The sequence below is a fragment of the Salvia splendens genome, chromosome 1 (genome assembly GCF_004379255.2).
Source record: "Salvia splendens isolate huo1 chromosome 1, SspV2, whole genome shotgun sequence".
NCBI classification, from domain to species: Eukaryota; Viridiplantae; Streptophyta; class Magnoliopsida; order Lamiales; family Lamiaceae; genus Salvia; species Salvia splendens.
In genome coordinates this window covers 36314456-36331403 of record NC_056032.1, presented here as the reverse complement: position 1 = coordinate 36331403, position 16948 = coordinate 36314456, and the positions used below count along the sequence as shown (strand labels likewise).

Sequence of the window (16948 nt, the reverse complement as noted above, 5' to 3'; positions counted from 1 at the left end):
TCTCATTTTCTTTTGAAAAGTAAAGGGCTAGTGGTACAGGAAGAATATGGACACGGTCACAATTGACTGGTTTAGTGTGCCATGCCATCTCCGAGGTTCGTGGAACTGGAGACCATAGGCAAGGGACGACAACGGAACGAGAAATGAGACGGGTCTAATGAAACCGAAACGATGACAAATCATGCAGATTGCATGGAAGGTTGGTCCGATGTCAGAACATCCCACACAGACCACGGTATTTTCAAGATTTTCAACAAGAGTTGAATTAAGTTGTAGTGTGACGTTTTTTTTTTCTAGTTGCAGAACTTAGGGTGTCTATTTTTGCAAAACTGTGAAACAAAAAAGTTAAAAAAACAGAATTTAATCTAAATTGGACATATCTGTTTGCTATTTAGCACAAACATATACTCCATATAGGTTCACATTTATAAGAAAAGAAACTAATGAATGGAACTTCGTTAGATACAACTTAAGCAGAATCAATATGCAAAAACAATAGCTATTTATATTTGGTTAACAATGTACTACAAGTCAAGTAGGAATATATATGAACAAATATAATAAAAAAGTTCAAACAAGTACTCCCTCTGTCCCAAAAAAGTTGAGTCACTTCATTTTTTGCACTCGTTTTGAATTAGGGTTGTTGACCAAGTCGTTAGCTACAAAGTTGTTAGATTGATTAGCATATCTCCACTTCTCCATCATCTCCACTTCCATTGCATTATCTCACATTTCTCATTTAGCTAGTTAGTTGCAAACTGCAGTCTTTGTTCTCTATAAATAGGGTAGACCTTTGTGGCATTAATTTCATCAAGCAAGTAAAGAAAAGCATATTTCCATTTCATTTATATTGTCAAGTTCTTTCAATTCTAGTAAGTCTTCTTCTTTGGAGTTAGAATCCACTCAAAGGGATTCAAGTTTATATCATGAGGGTACTTGAAGATTTTCACACCTTTCTCATAAACTCTAATTGACTCTTCAAAACAGTTAGTGAAATAAACAGAGTTAGTTATTTCTTATTCTAGTAAATAAAGTGGAGAAAAAGAGTAATTAAATAAGAGGGTTCAACTACTTACTTGAAGAAGCATTCCATAGCTTATGATGATTAGAGGAGTTGCTATTCCTAGATTGATTATACTGTTTGCTATTCCTATATTGATTATACAGTCATAAATAGAACATGTCCACTCATAAGTAGCACGTTGGAGGAGTTCGACTGCGCCCTTTAAATTGTCGTGTCTGAGCTCCATCTCCACCCATTCACACCAAACGCTAGCAAGATCATCGACAGCCTTGTGATCTGCCTGCACGGCCTTATCAAAAACAACCCGAGCATTCGAGACATCTCCATTACTCTCATACAATTTAGCAATAGCCCTTAAGTTCGGCGGTGTGGTTTCCTTAAGCACGCTCTTTTCTGCGCATGCATATGCATGCAAAAACATGTGAAATTTTCAACTAATGAGTGACCAACACATGACAACCCATTAATATTTATTTATTTTGAATTCAAAAATTAATTTTGATATTTTATTTTATTTCTAAATTCATGTATTCTTGCTCAAAAAATATTTTGTTTGTCATGTTTGTTGATTTTGAGATTTAGATTATGATAGAATTTATATTGATTTGGTTAATTCAGATCATTTTCGCGTATGTCGAGGATCAATGTCCCCTGTTTTCGGTGAAAATGTAACTATAACTAGTGTAACACCCATACTAGGCACCGAATCATTAATTTACTTTTATATTCATTAAAATTTTAACATCTAGATTGCATGTTGTCTGATGCCCGTTTATTGAAAAAATACATTTTCATTCCATCAATGTAACGATGGAAAAAAGGTTATTTGTGGTCGTTATGGTGTTTTAATATAAAAACTGCACTGTTTTAACTGATCTTTTTCTTTTTTTTTTTGTTTCATGTTTTCATTATTGTATATATTTATTAAAAACACAATAAAAGTATATTAATAGTTACAAAATAAAATCAGAAAAACAAAGAATGAAATAATATTTAACTCAAAAGTAAAGATAAATTTTGGCTATAAAAAATCAATACTAACAAAAATAGTTTACTAATTCATGAACAAATAAAAATAGCAAAACTACGTTGTCAACCAAGATGTTTAAAAAATGTTCCGAAATTATTGATTTTTATAACTAAAATTTGTGATTGCCCTTAATTTTATTGTTATTTGAGTTAACTATTTCAAACATTGCTTATTTTATAAACTTTATATTCCATTGTTCGAATTTTAGTTTGTTTTTTTAATCATTCTTCATTTTGAAAAGACGATCCGTTAAAAACAATTTTTTTAATTATATAGTAGTAGATTCTTATTTTGCTTTTAAATAAATACACAACAAAAATAAAGATCGTGCAAAATATAGTGGTAGAAGAAAAAAAAATTGCAATTTGTTTCGGAAACAACACATTGATTTAATCATGATTTCATACTAGGATTCATGTTAAGGATGTACTCCTTAACCTCGATTAGATTCCTCCGTGAGGTCGCGGGAATCGTTTGCCCGTCGATCGCACACGACAAGAACTAGGGTTTGTATGTTGAAGAAGAAGAGAATTAGCGTAAAAAAGTATTTTATTTCTTGATTGCCTAATATGAAAGGTTCCACACATATTTATAATATGTGGGATACGATAATATCTTAACAATAAAGTGTATCGAATCTAATAATATCATAAGCAACAAATATGGTAAATCAATACTAACTTAATAATAAGATATGTCTCGTATCAACTCCCTCACGGTTGAAATCCACCTTGTCCTCAAGGTGGAAACCACGAAGCATAGAAGAGAGTTGTTGATAATATAAGCTTGACGAGATCTATCTCATCCGGGATCAAACGCACGCCGAACAACTGATCGTCTTCCTTCATTATTCAATCTTTCCTCAGCTTCCCTTAAGCTATCTGCAATAGTTTCATCCCCAAGAGATACGTCATGTGCTTTAGGCAAGTCAGACACTGCTTCTCCTAGTTTTCCGAACTCCTTGTATGCTTGACTCCTTCGGTAGAGAGCTTTAGGGTTCATTGCATCATAAGCCAAAACCTTTGTACCTTCTCCAATACACCCTTCATACTACTTGGTTTTCAAGTAACATGACATCATATTAAGAGAGCATGCTAAAATGAGAGTCTTGCCCTTTGAAGTAGGAATATCTTTAAGATTTTTTTTCGCACGCATATATTTCTCCAGTGCCAATGTGTACTTTCTCTGACTATGAAGTTCATTACCCTGTTTCTTCAGCATTTCGGCACCATTAATTTTATAAGATTTCAATTCAGCTTGAATAGCAGCAACCACAGTGTTTCCAGATTGAATTTGTGTTATTTGCTCTTAATACATAGGTTGTCTCTGCCTAGATAAGGGGTTTTGTATACTTCCTTCACTCGAAACGGAGTCTAGAGAAACCAATTTCAAGCCACCACTATGTGATTGTACCTGCGGCTGGATTTGTTGTACCCTCTTGTATCCCCCAGGATCCAATCTCTCATCGTCTGAAACAACCCGATTTGGGGGATCGCCGCCAACCACCACCGGCACTCGCAATATCCAATTGACTGCATCAGACCCGTCGAAGCACGGGGGTTTCATCTTCTCAAAATGTGGTATGTCTGAACGATAATGGTCGTAACTGGGCGGTTCGGAGTAACCCCCACCGTCGTGTCGTGCCCAAGGGCTGTCCCACGGCGTCGATTGTCGCCCAGCGTGAATTTCATGTATGTGGTCGGCATTATCCCACGCGGTCCGCTGTCTACCGCGATTGCCGACGCCGCTGTGGCCGGAACGCTCCCACTGCTGAGTCTCCCCTAGGGTTGAGCGGCGTTGACCGCGATATGCATGGTCGCCAAACCCTACTTGCTGCTGAGTTGCTACTGTTGTCGCCGCCGTCATCAGCGACGTATGTCGAGGCAGTTCTGGTCTCTCCCTCGCCCAATCAGAATAGGGAGGCTTCGGATCGGGCCTTGGCGGTGGCGGCGCGATAGAGTTCCGCCGCTCAGATGCCTCCAGCCGCGCCTCTATACGGGCCAGCGACGCTAGTACGTGTTCAAAGGCCAAGGCCGTCGTAACCAGCGCACCAGTTGACGACGATGAAGCCTCCAGCCCGCGGGTGGTTCCGGCCGAACCGACGAGCGGCTCTGCGCGCATTCCAGCCCGATTCGCCATGCTAGATTTAGCTCTCAATGAAAGCACCACTTGTTAAGGATCTCCTTAACCTCGATTAGATTCCTCCGTGAGATCGCGGGAATCGTTTGCCCGTCGATCGCACACGATCAGAACTAGGGTTTGTATGTTGAAGAAGAAGAGAATTAGCGTAAAAAAGTATTTTATTTCTTGATTGCCTAATATGAAAGGTTCCACACATATTTATAATATGTGGGATACGATAATATCTTAACAATAAAATGTATCGAATCTAATAATATCATAAGCAACAAATATGGTAAATCAATACTAACTTAATAATAAGATATGTCTCGTATCAACTCACCATTATTATATTCCATTTTTTACTAATTTTGTTTAGCTAATTATTAATGCACTTTTATCCAGCGGTGGACGCATGATTTTGAAGTTGGGAGGTACAATTCTCTGGTAATAATTGCAAGGTATTATTTGATGTCGTCGTAGACGAAACATGCGATATTATTACGATGCGAGGAAAATGAGCAATGAGATAGATTTAATTAGATGATATATAAACTATATATATGTATATATTTAATATTATTAATTATGAATAAATTTTGAAATAAGTTAAGTAATGAAATACTCTCTCCGTCCTTCATTAGGAGTCTCATTTCTTGGCGTCACGGGTTTTAAGAAATATTAAGAAAAGTGGGTAGAAAAAATTTGGTGGAATAGAGGTCTCACTTGTAAATAGTAGTTTTAAATGAAATGTGAGTAGAATGAATCAGGACTCCTATTCGCGGAAGGACTAAAACGAAAAAATGGGATTCCTATTTGCGGACGGATGGAGTATATAACATGAAATGGGACAGAGGGAGTATATACTAATATTTGAAATTGTTGAAGGTTCTATGGGTCCCCCAAACCCCATGTAGGCCCACCACTGTTTTTATCGTGGTTCTTAATCTCTTTAATTTACACACTCAGTCTTTTTTTTTACAATTAAATATTTAACTATTTTTTTCTTTTCATTTAATACTCACATCCTCGTTTTCTCTCTTCAATTAAACACATTAATCAACAATCACTAAAATTACGTGCCGACTAAGAAATGTATTATCTTAGCCGAGACGGAGGGAATATATTTTCAATCTGAATCTCTCACTCTTCTCATCCAAAGTTCATGATAATATATGATAATATATTGTACTAAGTTGAAATTCATGTAATAAATTACTCATTTCGTCCGTTATTACTTGTCACTAGTTTTTTTAGTACGTTCGTCAATACTTGTCACATTTACTTTTTACTATTGTTGATAACGGACTACATTCCGCTAACTCATTATCACCGCATTTTATAATAAAACTACTATAAGTAGGACACACATTCTGCTAATTTTTAACTCATTTTTTATTACATTTTTTAAAACTGATGTCAAGTAAAAACATGACAATTAATGCAGATAGAGGAAGTTAATATTTTTAATAGTTGATAATAGACGCTAGTAATCTTAAAATTAATTTGTACTCCTCCTATTTCACTGTAATTAAACCACTTTTTCTGTATTCATTTCAAAAAATAACTAAAGTAGAGAGAAAGTAAAGTAAGAAGAATAGTATTGTTTATTTACATTATTTTGTTTCTTAATTTACTTTTTCTATTTTAATAATTTGTTATTATAATTCTTTAATCATGTTTTTTAAATCAAGAGTTTTTATAATCAAATTCATTTTAATCATGTTTTTTTAATCAAGAGTTTGTTAAATCTAACAACACTAATAAAGTTTTTGATACTAATCGACTCGAGGGGCGAAAAAGAAATTTCATTATATGCATCGGTACACTGTTAATCACAATTATATCTGGGGCAGTGTGTTGTTCTTCCTTCAATTCTAGAGCTGGTACAGATATTCCCCCATCAATGGCCGACGGCGAAGCCAGCTTCAGTGCTGCGAACGACACCGTTGAGCTGGAGGCTATGCGCAAGGACAGCCACTCTTGGCACCCTTGTCAGGTTTCTCTCTGGTCAGTTGCCTCTCCTTTACTTTATTAGCTTTATTTTTATTGTAGATTGTAGAGAATTCACTCCTATTCAGTCAATTGAAGAAATCTCACAGCGTGAGATCTTACTCAAGTTTTGATAGCATTTATATTTTAGGTGATTTTTAAACCTATGTTGTTTTATTGTTTGATGGCGATGTTCGTGATCAATATTGTTCTGGTCTTGACTCGAGCTCCTGCAGACTTAAACACGGTTTGCATTTGTAAAATGAAACAAGTATAACGAGTAATTGACATGTTGATCGGTGGATTAAATGTGTGTCGAAGTGGAATGTGCTAATGTTGCAGTTGTACCAGTGCATGTCTTTAACCGGTGTTATTTTAATGTTTGATGTCCGATGATGATGTTCCTGATCAGTGCTGTTTTGGAATTGAATTGCGCTCCTGCAGATTTGACATCATTTTGCATCTTCAAAATGAAGCAAATAAAATGAATAAATCACATTTTGATTCGGGGTGTACCTTTGTGTATGAATGTGCTTTAATAGTATCAGGGCATGTATATGCCTATTGCCTTCTGTTGATCAGATCTAGATTTAAATCACAATATAGCTTGCGTACTGGAATATAGCTTGCAAGTAAATTTGCGCTTTTGGCATCACATTTAATGCACACGTCTTGTAGGGGGCTTGATTACATTGGGATAGAGTAGATTAGCATTTCTCAGAAGTTATGTTGTTATTAGCCTTTTGAGTGAAGCAAAATGTAAACTCTGATTTGAATGCATTACCAAATATGTGTTCAAGTGTAGTATGAAAGGTTAATTAAATGAGCTCGAAAGAGCTATGAGGTGTGACTAACTTTGCTTTTAAAACATAACTGTTCCTGCTTGACAGATAGATCCATCACTGTTATATTGAATGTCTGGTGTATAGGGTGATGTAATGTTTCCTGCTGATGCAGCTCCAGAGGACAAGGGATCACTGTGCTGTATGGAAACAACTTGGAAGAGGTGATTATCGATAAACAGGAGATATTTGCTCGCATTCGTGTTCGTTCCATTCCATTACAAGGTGATGACTGCTCGTCCATCAGAAAAGGTGATCATGTGCTTGCAACTGAAAGTTCACATGTTAAGGGTGTCTTCTATGACGCACGGGTGGAACAGGTATATATATAATTTCCACTCATCTCATCTTCGTAGGAGGAAAGACTGAATAGTCAATGGAATGACAGTGATAGGGGTACAGTACTTAAGTTTTGGGAGCACCAAAATTGCTACTACTAATTAATGTTGTACAATAAATGCATGGATGTTTCCGATTATTCAACTACTTGCTTGTGGACTCGTAATATATGAAAAATATGACATAACCACTTTAACAAAATGAAATACTCTACTTTTTAACTCAACCATGTTACATACTATTGTAACACACTAACACTTTTAGGTGAATGGATGGGTGGAGGAAAGGCCAAATGTTTCTTACTTCAGAAATTCTTACATGTTATAATTAGTTTCCCAATTTCTACTTCTTGGTTAGGGTTGTTAGCGTGGTCAGTGGTCCAGATATTTTCCACCTACCGACATCTGGAATACTTTGTTTTAGTCCCATGAAAATACCAAAGTTCATGATTTTACTATCTTATAGATAACTAAGGTCAGCATTTCTTGTTACATGTGCAGATATATTCAACCTAGTGTAGACTTAGTCATTGATTATTGTGAATTTTACTTCAGTCCTTTTCCAGCTACTCAATTTACATTCAAGAAGCTACATTAACAGGCAATTCATGTGAGACACTCAAAGAGGACCTACTGCAGATGTTCTTTCACAATCAAATGGCTTCACCATGCACTTCCAGAAGAAGCATTGACTGTCCCAGCAAGTGCAATCATGAAACTGGCGGCAACAAGCATCCATATTCATCCAGCCATCTCTGCCTTCTTCAGCATGCAGGAACCATCAAATGCTTTACACGCAGAGGGGATGAACTGGGAAATGGATATTAATGTGCTACTGGAGCAGCAGATAAAAGAAATAAATACTTCAACAGAAGTTCCTGGGGAGAATATGTTGAAGGATTGTGTTTCTTCACAGAAAGGTGATAGTATGAACCCATTTTTTGTTGACCACCTATTTAGTCCATATTTTTTTGTGGACTGCAAGTATTACCTTAATTCATTTAATACATCAGAGCATCAATAAATTTCAAATTACTACAGAGCTTCCAAAAATCTTACTCTCTCCGTCCCCAAAGAGTATGAACATTTGGTTCGGCACGGGTTTTAATGCACAATTGGTAAAGTAAGAGAGAGAGAGAGAAAGAAAAAGTTTTAAAAGTATTGTTAGTGGAGAATGGATCCCACCTCATTAGAGAGAGAGGAGTTTCCAAAATTAGAAAGTTCATACTTTTGAGGGACGGACTAAAAAGGAAATAGTTCATACCTTTTTGGGACGGAGGGAGTATGATATAAATTCATTTAAATTGAGGTATTTATAAAGCTGGAAAGTGAAATTAAAGCTGGATCCTTAGGAAGGCAGCAAATAAACTGGACCTTTATAAGCCTCATTTGAATCAAAGAAATAATTACTCTGTTCTACCAAGCTGATAACAGTAAATATTACTTGTACTGATGATTCGTCTTCACCACAGCTGTTTCAGTTTTTAGTAAGTTGTATGATAAACTGGCTTTGTTAAAGCCCAATAGATTAGTTCTCCTTGGTTGCCTACTGGTTTGTGTCGTCCATGTTTCATGACAACCATTTTCAGGATAGTTTGTAATGATGTTTATTTATGCAGTTGATCTGAAAGGAAAAGGTCATGGCTGGGAAATTGAAGCTTCATTCAAAGACCCACTTGGATCTGTTTCTTTTCTTGATAAATTGAATGGTTTCAATGGAAGTGTGAAAAAACACCCTGTGATATTGGATACATCTCCAGCCCCCACTTCATCCATCCAAGAGGAGCCCAAAGGAAACAGATTCCTACTCAATCCTCTCGCAGCTCGTGCAGCTCTTGCTTCATTAAGATCAGAATCTCCTCAAAGTCCACAGTACTTGGCCCAGAGCCATGAGAAAGGAGATATGACTGGTCAGCATAGCACTGCCAAGTTGATGCAAGGGAATACAGTCTGTAGCATCTCTGCAGTTGATTGTTCATCAAATGCAGAAGATTTTTCACTGAAAAGATCAGCTACTTTAGAATGCAATAGCCCAAATTATAGGAGCATTGCGAAGAAACTCTTCCCAACATCAAGTCCTACTGACACAGTTGAACTCTCTAATCTGTCTTGTGGAACACAATTAAATGGGGTGGAAAAGAAAAACAAGATGGGAGAAAGGAAGACGCTGTCTGCAGATATGAGGTTGACACGATCTCAAATTCAGAGAGATAATGAAAAGAATGAGACTTCACAGATGGCTAATAACAATAAGAAACAGTCAAGGTTGACAGACATGCGCAGAGTTACGCGATCAAGAGTCAAAGGAGCAGAGAAAATTGAACTCAAGGACTATCATGCAGCAGGAAAAGGTGATGTACCCAATGAATGCGTGGAATCAGAAACTTTTCCGCATAGTGCTAAAGCTCCAGAAAATTGTTTATCAGAAACTTCACCAATTAATGATCAGATCAGCACACGAAGGGTTACTCGGTCAATAGAAAAAGGAGTAGAGAAAACTGATGTGAACGACAATAACACAGCATCTAAAAATAATGTTCGCACTGGATGCACTAAACCAGGTACTTGCGCCCAAGATATTGTAGCTCCTAAGTTTTGTTTATCAGACAACCAGAAAGCAGTAGCTTCACTGCTTGATAATGAGACCAGTATTCATGATGTCAAGCATACGAAACATGTTCCCGGAAAAGATGGAATGGTTGTTGATGTTAATACTCACCAGGATTACTTGGTTCAAAATGCAGAGAAACACAATAATCCAAAAAGGCCAACACAATCAGCTGCTACTGAGGACACTGAGAGCAATACTGTGCAACTTAAACTAAAACAAAGGAAGATAAATTCGACTGAATCCAATTTTCCCATTGAGAATTCTTGTATTAACAGATCACTCTCTTTACTCCATGCCACTGAGAACAATGAACAGCTTTCTGAGGAAGGAGAGAACGGGAAAAGATTTACTCGTAATACCACTCCAAAAAGTTCAGGTACTCAAAGGATATACTCCCTCCATCCCACAAGAGTATGCACTCTTTTCTTTTTAGTCCATCCCACAAGAATATGCACTCTTTCCTTTTTAGTCCATCCCACAAGAATATGCACTTTCTAATTTTGGAAACTCTTTTCTCTCTATTGAGGTGAGACCCATTCTCCACTAACAATACTTTAATTACTTTTTCTTTCTACCTCTCTCTTACTTTACCAATTTTGAATTAAAACTCGTGTCCAACCAAAAGTGCATACTCTTGTGGGACGGAAGGAGTATTAAAATCTCTATACTTATAAATCTGGTCAAAGGATATTCTTGCTGCAAATGGTATGAACAAATCTATGAAATGACAGCTTTCCTGAATGATTTTATTATTAGTAAGGTTACATAAAGGTGGAAACAAAACAAAAGGATCCATTGGATCTTCCATCCCAGGAATAATTAGACTCTAAATCATCCTCTGAAAGAAGTTTCAAATCTCTCATATGAAGCATTAAGCAGCCACGGTTCCTCTGGTTTTTCCCAAAAGTGCTAATTTTTCCCATTTCTGGTGGAAAATGTATTGATTCTCTTTGCAACTTGGGCATTTCTTTACTCTATGCAATTGAGTAGTATATGTCAATATTATTCCATCCAGTTCCAGTTTCCTGTTGACTACATGCTGGATGATGAAGCTTTGCAATTTTCTTGATCTTCATTCCTAACAAGTATTTTATGTTTTAGCCGGAAGTCATCATGTCACAAGGAAGTCATCTGCAAGTTCAAGGCAGCAGGAGACACGATTTTCTCCCCGGCTCAGATTTCTTCCTCGAACTCGCTCCCAACACAGAGCTTAACCTAAAACAACAGTTGACTTAACATCTCATATCCATGTAAGTATGACTTGTGCACATATATTGCATTGGGCCATTTTGCTTGTACAGTTGAAATTTCTGTTAACTGGCTTATTAGCTTAGTAGAACTCGACCCACACATGTCATTGTCATTGAGTTCAGATTGATTAGTGTGCTTTTATCGCATACAGTCTCTTCCATAATCAAACTAATATCATGTTCGCTTTAAATGTAATGCCTTTAAAACCGGTCTAGATGGAAAGGAGTACTATTTATTTATAAGAATACCATTGATTTTGGGTTGTCTGCTAACTTCTCAAGATCATAAATAGCACTAATTAATACGTTTGAGAATTTGATGTAATCTAATACTCCCTCTGTTCCATAGTAATGGAGACGTTTCTTTTCGGTATGGAGATTAAGAAAAATTGTGTTAGGTGAGTTAAGTAAAGGAAAAGTAAAGTGGAAAATGAAAAAGGTAGAGAGGTGAAGAGAATAAAGCTAGAGAGAGTAAAGTAGGTGTGGAAAAATGTGTTGACTTTTACTAAAAAGGGAAATGACTCCATTACTATAGAACGTACCAAAATGACAAAATGACTCTATTACTATGGAACGGAGGGAGTATAAGTCTGGATGGTGGATTAAATGTGTTAAAGCATGGTATACGTTTATGTATAATATGTTTATAATGTGATTTGGATATGATTTATTAACTATGAGTTAGTTGATCATATACAAGTCAGTTTGTTGGATTATAAAGTTATATGATGACTGTTGGTATGAAATGAAAACATTTGATCATAATGTGTTAGCCCTGTGCTTGAAGTGTGTACCTTAGGCATAGTTAGCATGCCATTGGAAAACAATACTGGATATCTTTTGAGCCATATCTGATCTGTGTGTTCTGCACCTTATAAGGGTTATCTAGGCAGCACCCTCACATGGGTACCATCTGTGTCAGATCAATGTATCAGATATTGATCTTGTACGTAAATACATGTTTGTTACTAAGCACGTTAAGGGGAAAAATATATGTGTTTGTGTTTTATGTGAATATGTGAATTATCCACTATAACTCTGACATGACTTGGTATCTTGTACTTGAAATTATATATACGATTCTGTTTATTTCTGATATTTGCCGATGTAGAAATTGGTTATTGATGCGATTATATAGATATATGGTTGTGTATTGAATCACGAGAACTTTTAACAAGATAAAAAGTAGTTTGAATTATGGAGTGTTATGTATACAAGTAGGTTGGCGTAATGTTTTTGTTTTTTAATCTTGAAATTATGTTCTAATGCACGAATATTCTACTGAGTTATTATAGCTGGCCTGTCTAATTCCTCCCATGCAGATTACGTCTCGAGCTTGCTTCATCACTTGTGCAGCTGTCCCTAAGCTAATTCAGAAGCTCGGCCATATTGGAAGTTCAGAAGCAACTTTTGGATGATTTTGACTAGTCGAGTCAGCAAAAAAATATCCCCAAAATTGTTATCCCCTTTTTGTGTTAAAACGTTGAGGAACGTAACAAAGAAATTGTAATTCTGCTTCCTGTGGGTGGAGAAGAGAGATGGGAGTGTGATATTTGTTTGCATAAGTTTAACATTAGCTCTTAACGGAAGGTATAATTCTCATTTATTTCTCAAAAATATAAAATTATACCTTCTAAAAAATAACGAGTTTTAAGGAAAGAATGCAAACTAAAAAAGTGAACTACTCCCTCTTTATCTCATAAAAGATGTTTTATTTTTTTTTCTAATTTGTCCTACTCACATTTTCACTTGCTCGCATAAATATAAGATTTATATTTTCTTTCACCACTTAACACACAAAACAAAATCTCTTAAAATCATATACAGTCTTACAAGTGTGACATCTTTTGTGGGACGTATGAAGTATTATATTTACCTTGAAGAAAAGGTAAATATACATTTTTAAAATTAGATAAGGTATAATACATTAATATATTCTCAAAGACCATCTCTATTGAAAATGAGTTCTAATTATAAAAAGATAAATATATTACTCTTTGCTTTCTCATTTACTCCTCTTAAGAGATGTTCTTAAACGTGTTAATTTTTAAGTATTTCGAATTTTAAGAAATTTAAAGTGCAATTGGAAAAATTAGTATAATGTGAGTGAAACAAAACAAATTAATGAATATAAGTAAAAGTGAAATGTGATACTATATAGTAGTAACAAATATTATGAAATGCAAAATTAAATATTAAGAGCATCCACAGTGGTGGACGAGCTCGCGGACGAGCGACCGGCGAGCTGCTCGTCCGTCGCGCTCATCCACCATTAGGCGCGGCGAGCGATTCGCAGACGAGCCAGATGGACGAACGCTCGTCCGTCGTTTTTCTCGGTCGTCCTTGCGCTCGTCCACCACTGTGGGTCCCCGACGGACGAGCGCACGGACGTCTGTGTATTTTCGATTTTTTTTTTAAAAAAAGTCTATATATACGGCACATTGCACTTCATTTTCATTTGCACCACTTGTTTTTACGAGTTTCTCTCTCTACTTGTTGGGGTTTGGTGCCCCTTGCACAACGGAAGTCATGCATATACAAATAAATCAGATCTACATATCTATTTGGCTTATTATGGGATTAACTGATTCACATGTTAAACACAAAATTGCATACAAGAACACAAATAATTCATGTGAAATGAATTAAAACCTAAAACATGAATTTCCTACGGATTAGAATAACCGATCTGATTATTCAAAGAATCGTCGATTGCTTGCGCCTTCTCCACGTGATGTTCTTCGTACTCAACCACGAACCTTCTAATTTGTATCCCGAACTCAGAATCTGACCTTTGGGTGGGCAAAGCTTGTCAGAATCAAAATGACTTAATTAGAGAAGAAGACAAAAATTCAGTTCTGGAGAGAACTGAAAAATACGTTCAATCCCAGAGAGAGAGGAACGAAATTTGTAATGGAAGTCTTCTCCCTAATCTTCTTTATATAGAGTTATGATGGGCCAGATTAGGGATCCATGGAGGTTGGACTTGGGCCAAACCTGCTGGACTTTTACTAATTAAATTGAGCCTCATTTAATACAACAGAATATTATTATCATCCACTATAGTATAATAATATTGACTGTCCGTCCAATCTGAAATTACGAGTAATCCGGGCTTTGCCTCTTTAATTTATTATTTCTCGTGTTTAAGATATAAATATCCATTAATTAATTTAAGTCTGCTATTTGACTTTAATTAATTGAAACGACTGCGTCACCTTCTGTGAACGTCGTTCACGACCAGTCTACTATGTAGAAGAATTAGACTTATTTGCTTCTTATACATTTAAATGTTTGAGAAACATCTTATAAATGCACAAGCAAACATCAATGCGATAAAATTACTTCTTCTCGCCTTGGGTTATAAGTGGATTGTAGAATTTATTGTATACACGCAATTCTATCCGTACAACATGCTCGAAATATGCTTTCCAGTATACCAATCCTAACAATCTTCCACTTATACTCAAAATCATGCTTTCGAGTATACCCACTGCCAAAACCCTCCCACTTATACTCTAAGCAGGTCTCGGACCATGATACATCGAACTACCATACTTTTCACCTCATGTGTAAAACATGTTGCCATATAGGCATTTTGTGAAAAATTCTGTCAGATTGTTCTCTGATGATATCTTGGTAACCATAATGTCTCGATGCGCACTTAATCCTTAATTAATTTCATACTTCCTCTCTATGTGATTGCTTAGCCTTATCAGATCGTGTTTCCCTTGAGTTAGACACATGACTAGAGTAATTATAATAATATAAAATACGCATAGGCATACTCGGAATCACAGTCAAAGCTATTAGGAAGTTATTGAGAGTAACAACTACCTTAGCAGTTTCTAACGAAACCACACTTGTAATTATCATGATAGAGCCTGTGATGTAATCACACTCCCTCAGGACTCAATTTTCAACTCCTAAAGTGAACACGTAGTCAGAGGATAACTCGATCACCGATCACTTTAGTCGGTGTAACCTAAAAGACATTACGTGGATATCTGGTAAACTTGAACATACCGTTTAGTCTTCTTCAAGTACTATAGTCTATTCTTTACTCAATCCAATGTCCTTGGCCATGGTTAAAATGATATAAAGCTTCTATACAAATAGTAAAGCTAATATCTAACTTAATACACATCATAGCATACATGAGACTTCCAATTATGAAACTTGTCTCATTCTTCTTGATCTCATTCAGTGTTGAAAAACACTTGACTAGAGATAAAATAATTCTATCCAGAAAAGTATAACTTTTTCTTGGAATTTTCAATACTAAAGTGTCTAAGTATTGTGTAGATATAGGATTCTTTAAGAAAACATAACATTCTTTTCTAGCAATCTAAAGACTTAGATGCTCATAATGTAACTAGTTTATCTTAAATCCTTCATCATTAAACTGGGTAGACGACCAGTCCTACACTAGATAACCCTCTTAGTTGTTTATCAACTTTTATAGATGCCATCATCATAGAGTACCAAGAATACCATATATAGTGCACTTTCAATTTTCTTGTAATTGTAGCTATGTTAAGGGCACTAGTCTAATTCAAGAGATTTGACAACGTGGATGAAACACATGTTCTATGATTTAGATGCTTGCCTAAGACCATAAATGATCTACATAAGGGGAGGGCGGGGTATGAGAGGGGGGCCGCGGATGTCGAAGCTTTTTAGGATGGTTTTTTTTCGTGAACTCTTTTTTTTATTAATGCACTTTTTTATTATGTATGTTTTTAAAATTTATATAAAATTAGGGCTGGCAATTTTCAACACGACACGATAATCTGACACGAATCCGCACGAAATTATTGAGTTGGGGTCAAGTCTTATTGGATCCGTGTCCTTATCGGGTTGACCCATTAAGAACCGATAATTTCGGGTTGGGTTCGGGTTGGATGCGGGTCGGATACGGGTAACCCATTAAGAAATAATATTATTATTATTTAAAAATATATATATTAATTTAATTTTTTAATTTCTTACAAATTAGGTTTAAATAGTATAAAACGAATTTTAATTGTGTAAATTATGTTAAAATTAAGGTTTAATCGTGTAATATTAGGTTTTAATCGTGTAATATCGGGTTCAGGTTGTTATCGTGTCGTGTCAACCCATATTATATCGTGTCGATAACGGGTTCGTGTCGGGTGCGGGTCGTGTTCGGATTTGAAGGTAGCAGGTCGGGTTCGTGTTCGGATTTACAGTTTCCTTAACAGGTCGGGTTCAGGTTAGGCCTTATTGGGTTGGGTCATTATCAGGTTGACCCGATAACGACCCAATCCGCACGATTTGCCAGCCCTATATAAAATGGTTGCTTTCCCTCGTATTCGTGTCGAAATTTAATTTCGTATTTGTGAATTTGATTGTTGGGATGTCCTAGTGCTTGTCCACTATTGTGCAGTGGGATGTCCTTATGACGTGACCGGATGTGTTTTTGGGATGTCCTAGTGCTAATCCGTGGGGACATCCACAACAATATGGATGCTCTAATTAAAGGTTAATTGTTTAAAATTCATGAAGTGTGGTCGAATTGTGGATTATCTCATACTTTTAAAAATTTGAATGATAAATCATGAAGTTTCGAAATTTTCTCAATTGTTCTATAATAACTTATCTAGAGACAAATTCGATTCTAAACTGATACACACATATAAAATTCGCATGTAGTAATATTTTTGTATTATCAATGAATAGTGACATAAATGTGTATTAATCAGACGATGTGAATGAC

At 36.0% G+C, this 16948-nt stretch overlaps 1 protein-coding gene across 2 annotated transcripts; it reads left to right on the top strand.

The window, feature by feature from the left end:
- The first annotated feature begins 6020 nt into the window (after positions 1 to 6020).
- Positions 6021 to 12814, top strand: LOC121748645. Of its 2 annotated transcripts, XM_042143128.1 has the most exons (7): positions 6022 to 6185; positions 7125 to 7329; positions 7949 to 8267; positions 8967 to 9908; positions 10092 to 10334; positions 11060 to 11208; positions 12531 to 12814. In XM_042143128.1, exons 1-6 carry the CDS (start codon positions 6082 to 6084, stop codon positions 11170 to 11172), a joined length of 1926 nt encoding a protein of 641 aa, XP_041999062.1. In that variant the 5' UTR covers positions 6022 to 6081; the 3' UTR covers positions 11173 to 11208; positions 12531 to 12814. The 2 variants fall into 2 exon arrangements, with proteins under 2 accessions (XP_041999056.1, XP_041999062.1); XM_042143122.1 differs by having other exon boundaries at positions 6021 to 6185; positions 8967 to 10334.
- Positions 12815 to 16948: the final 4134 nt, after the last annotated feature.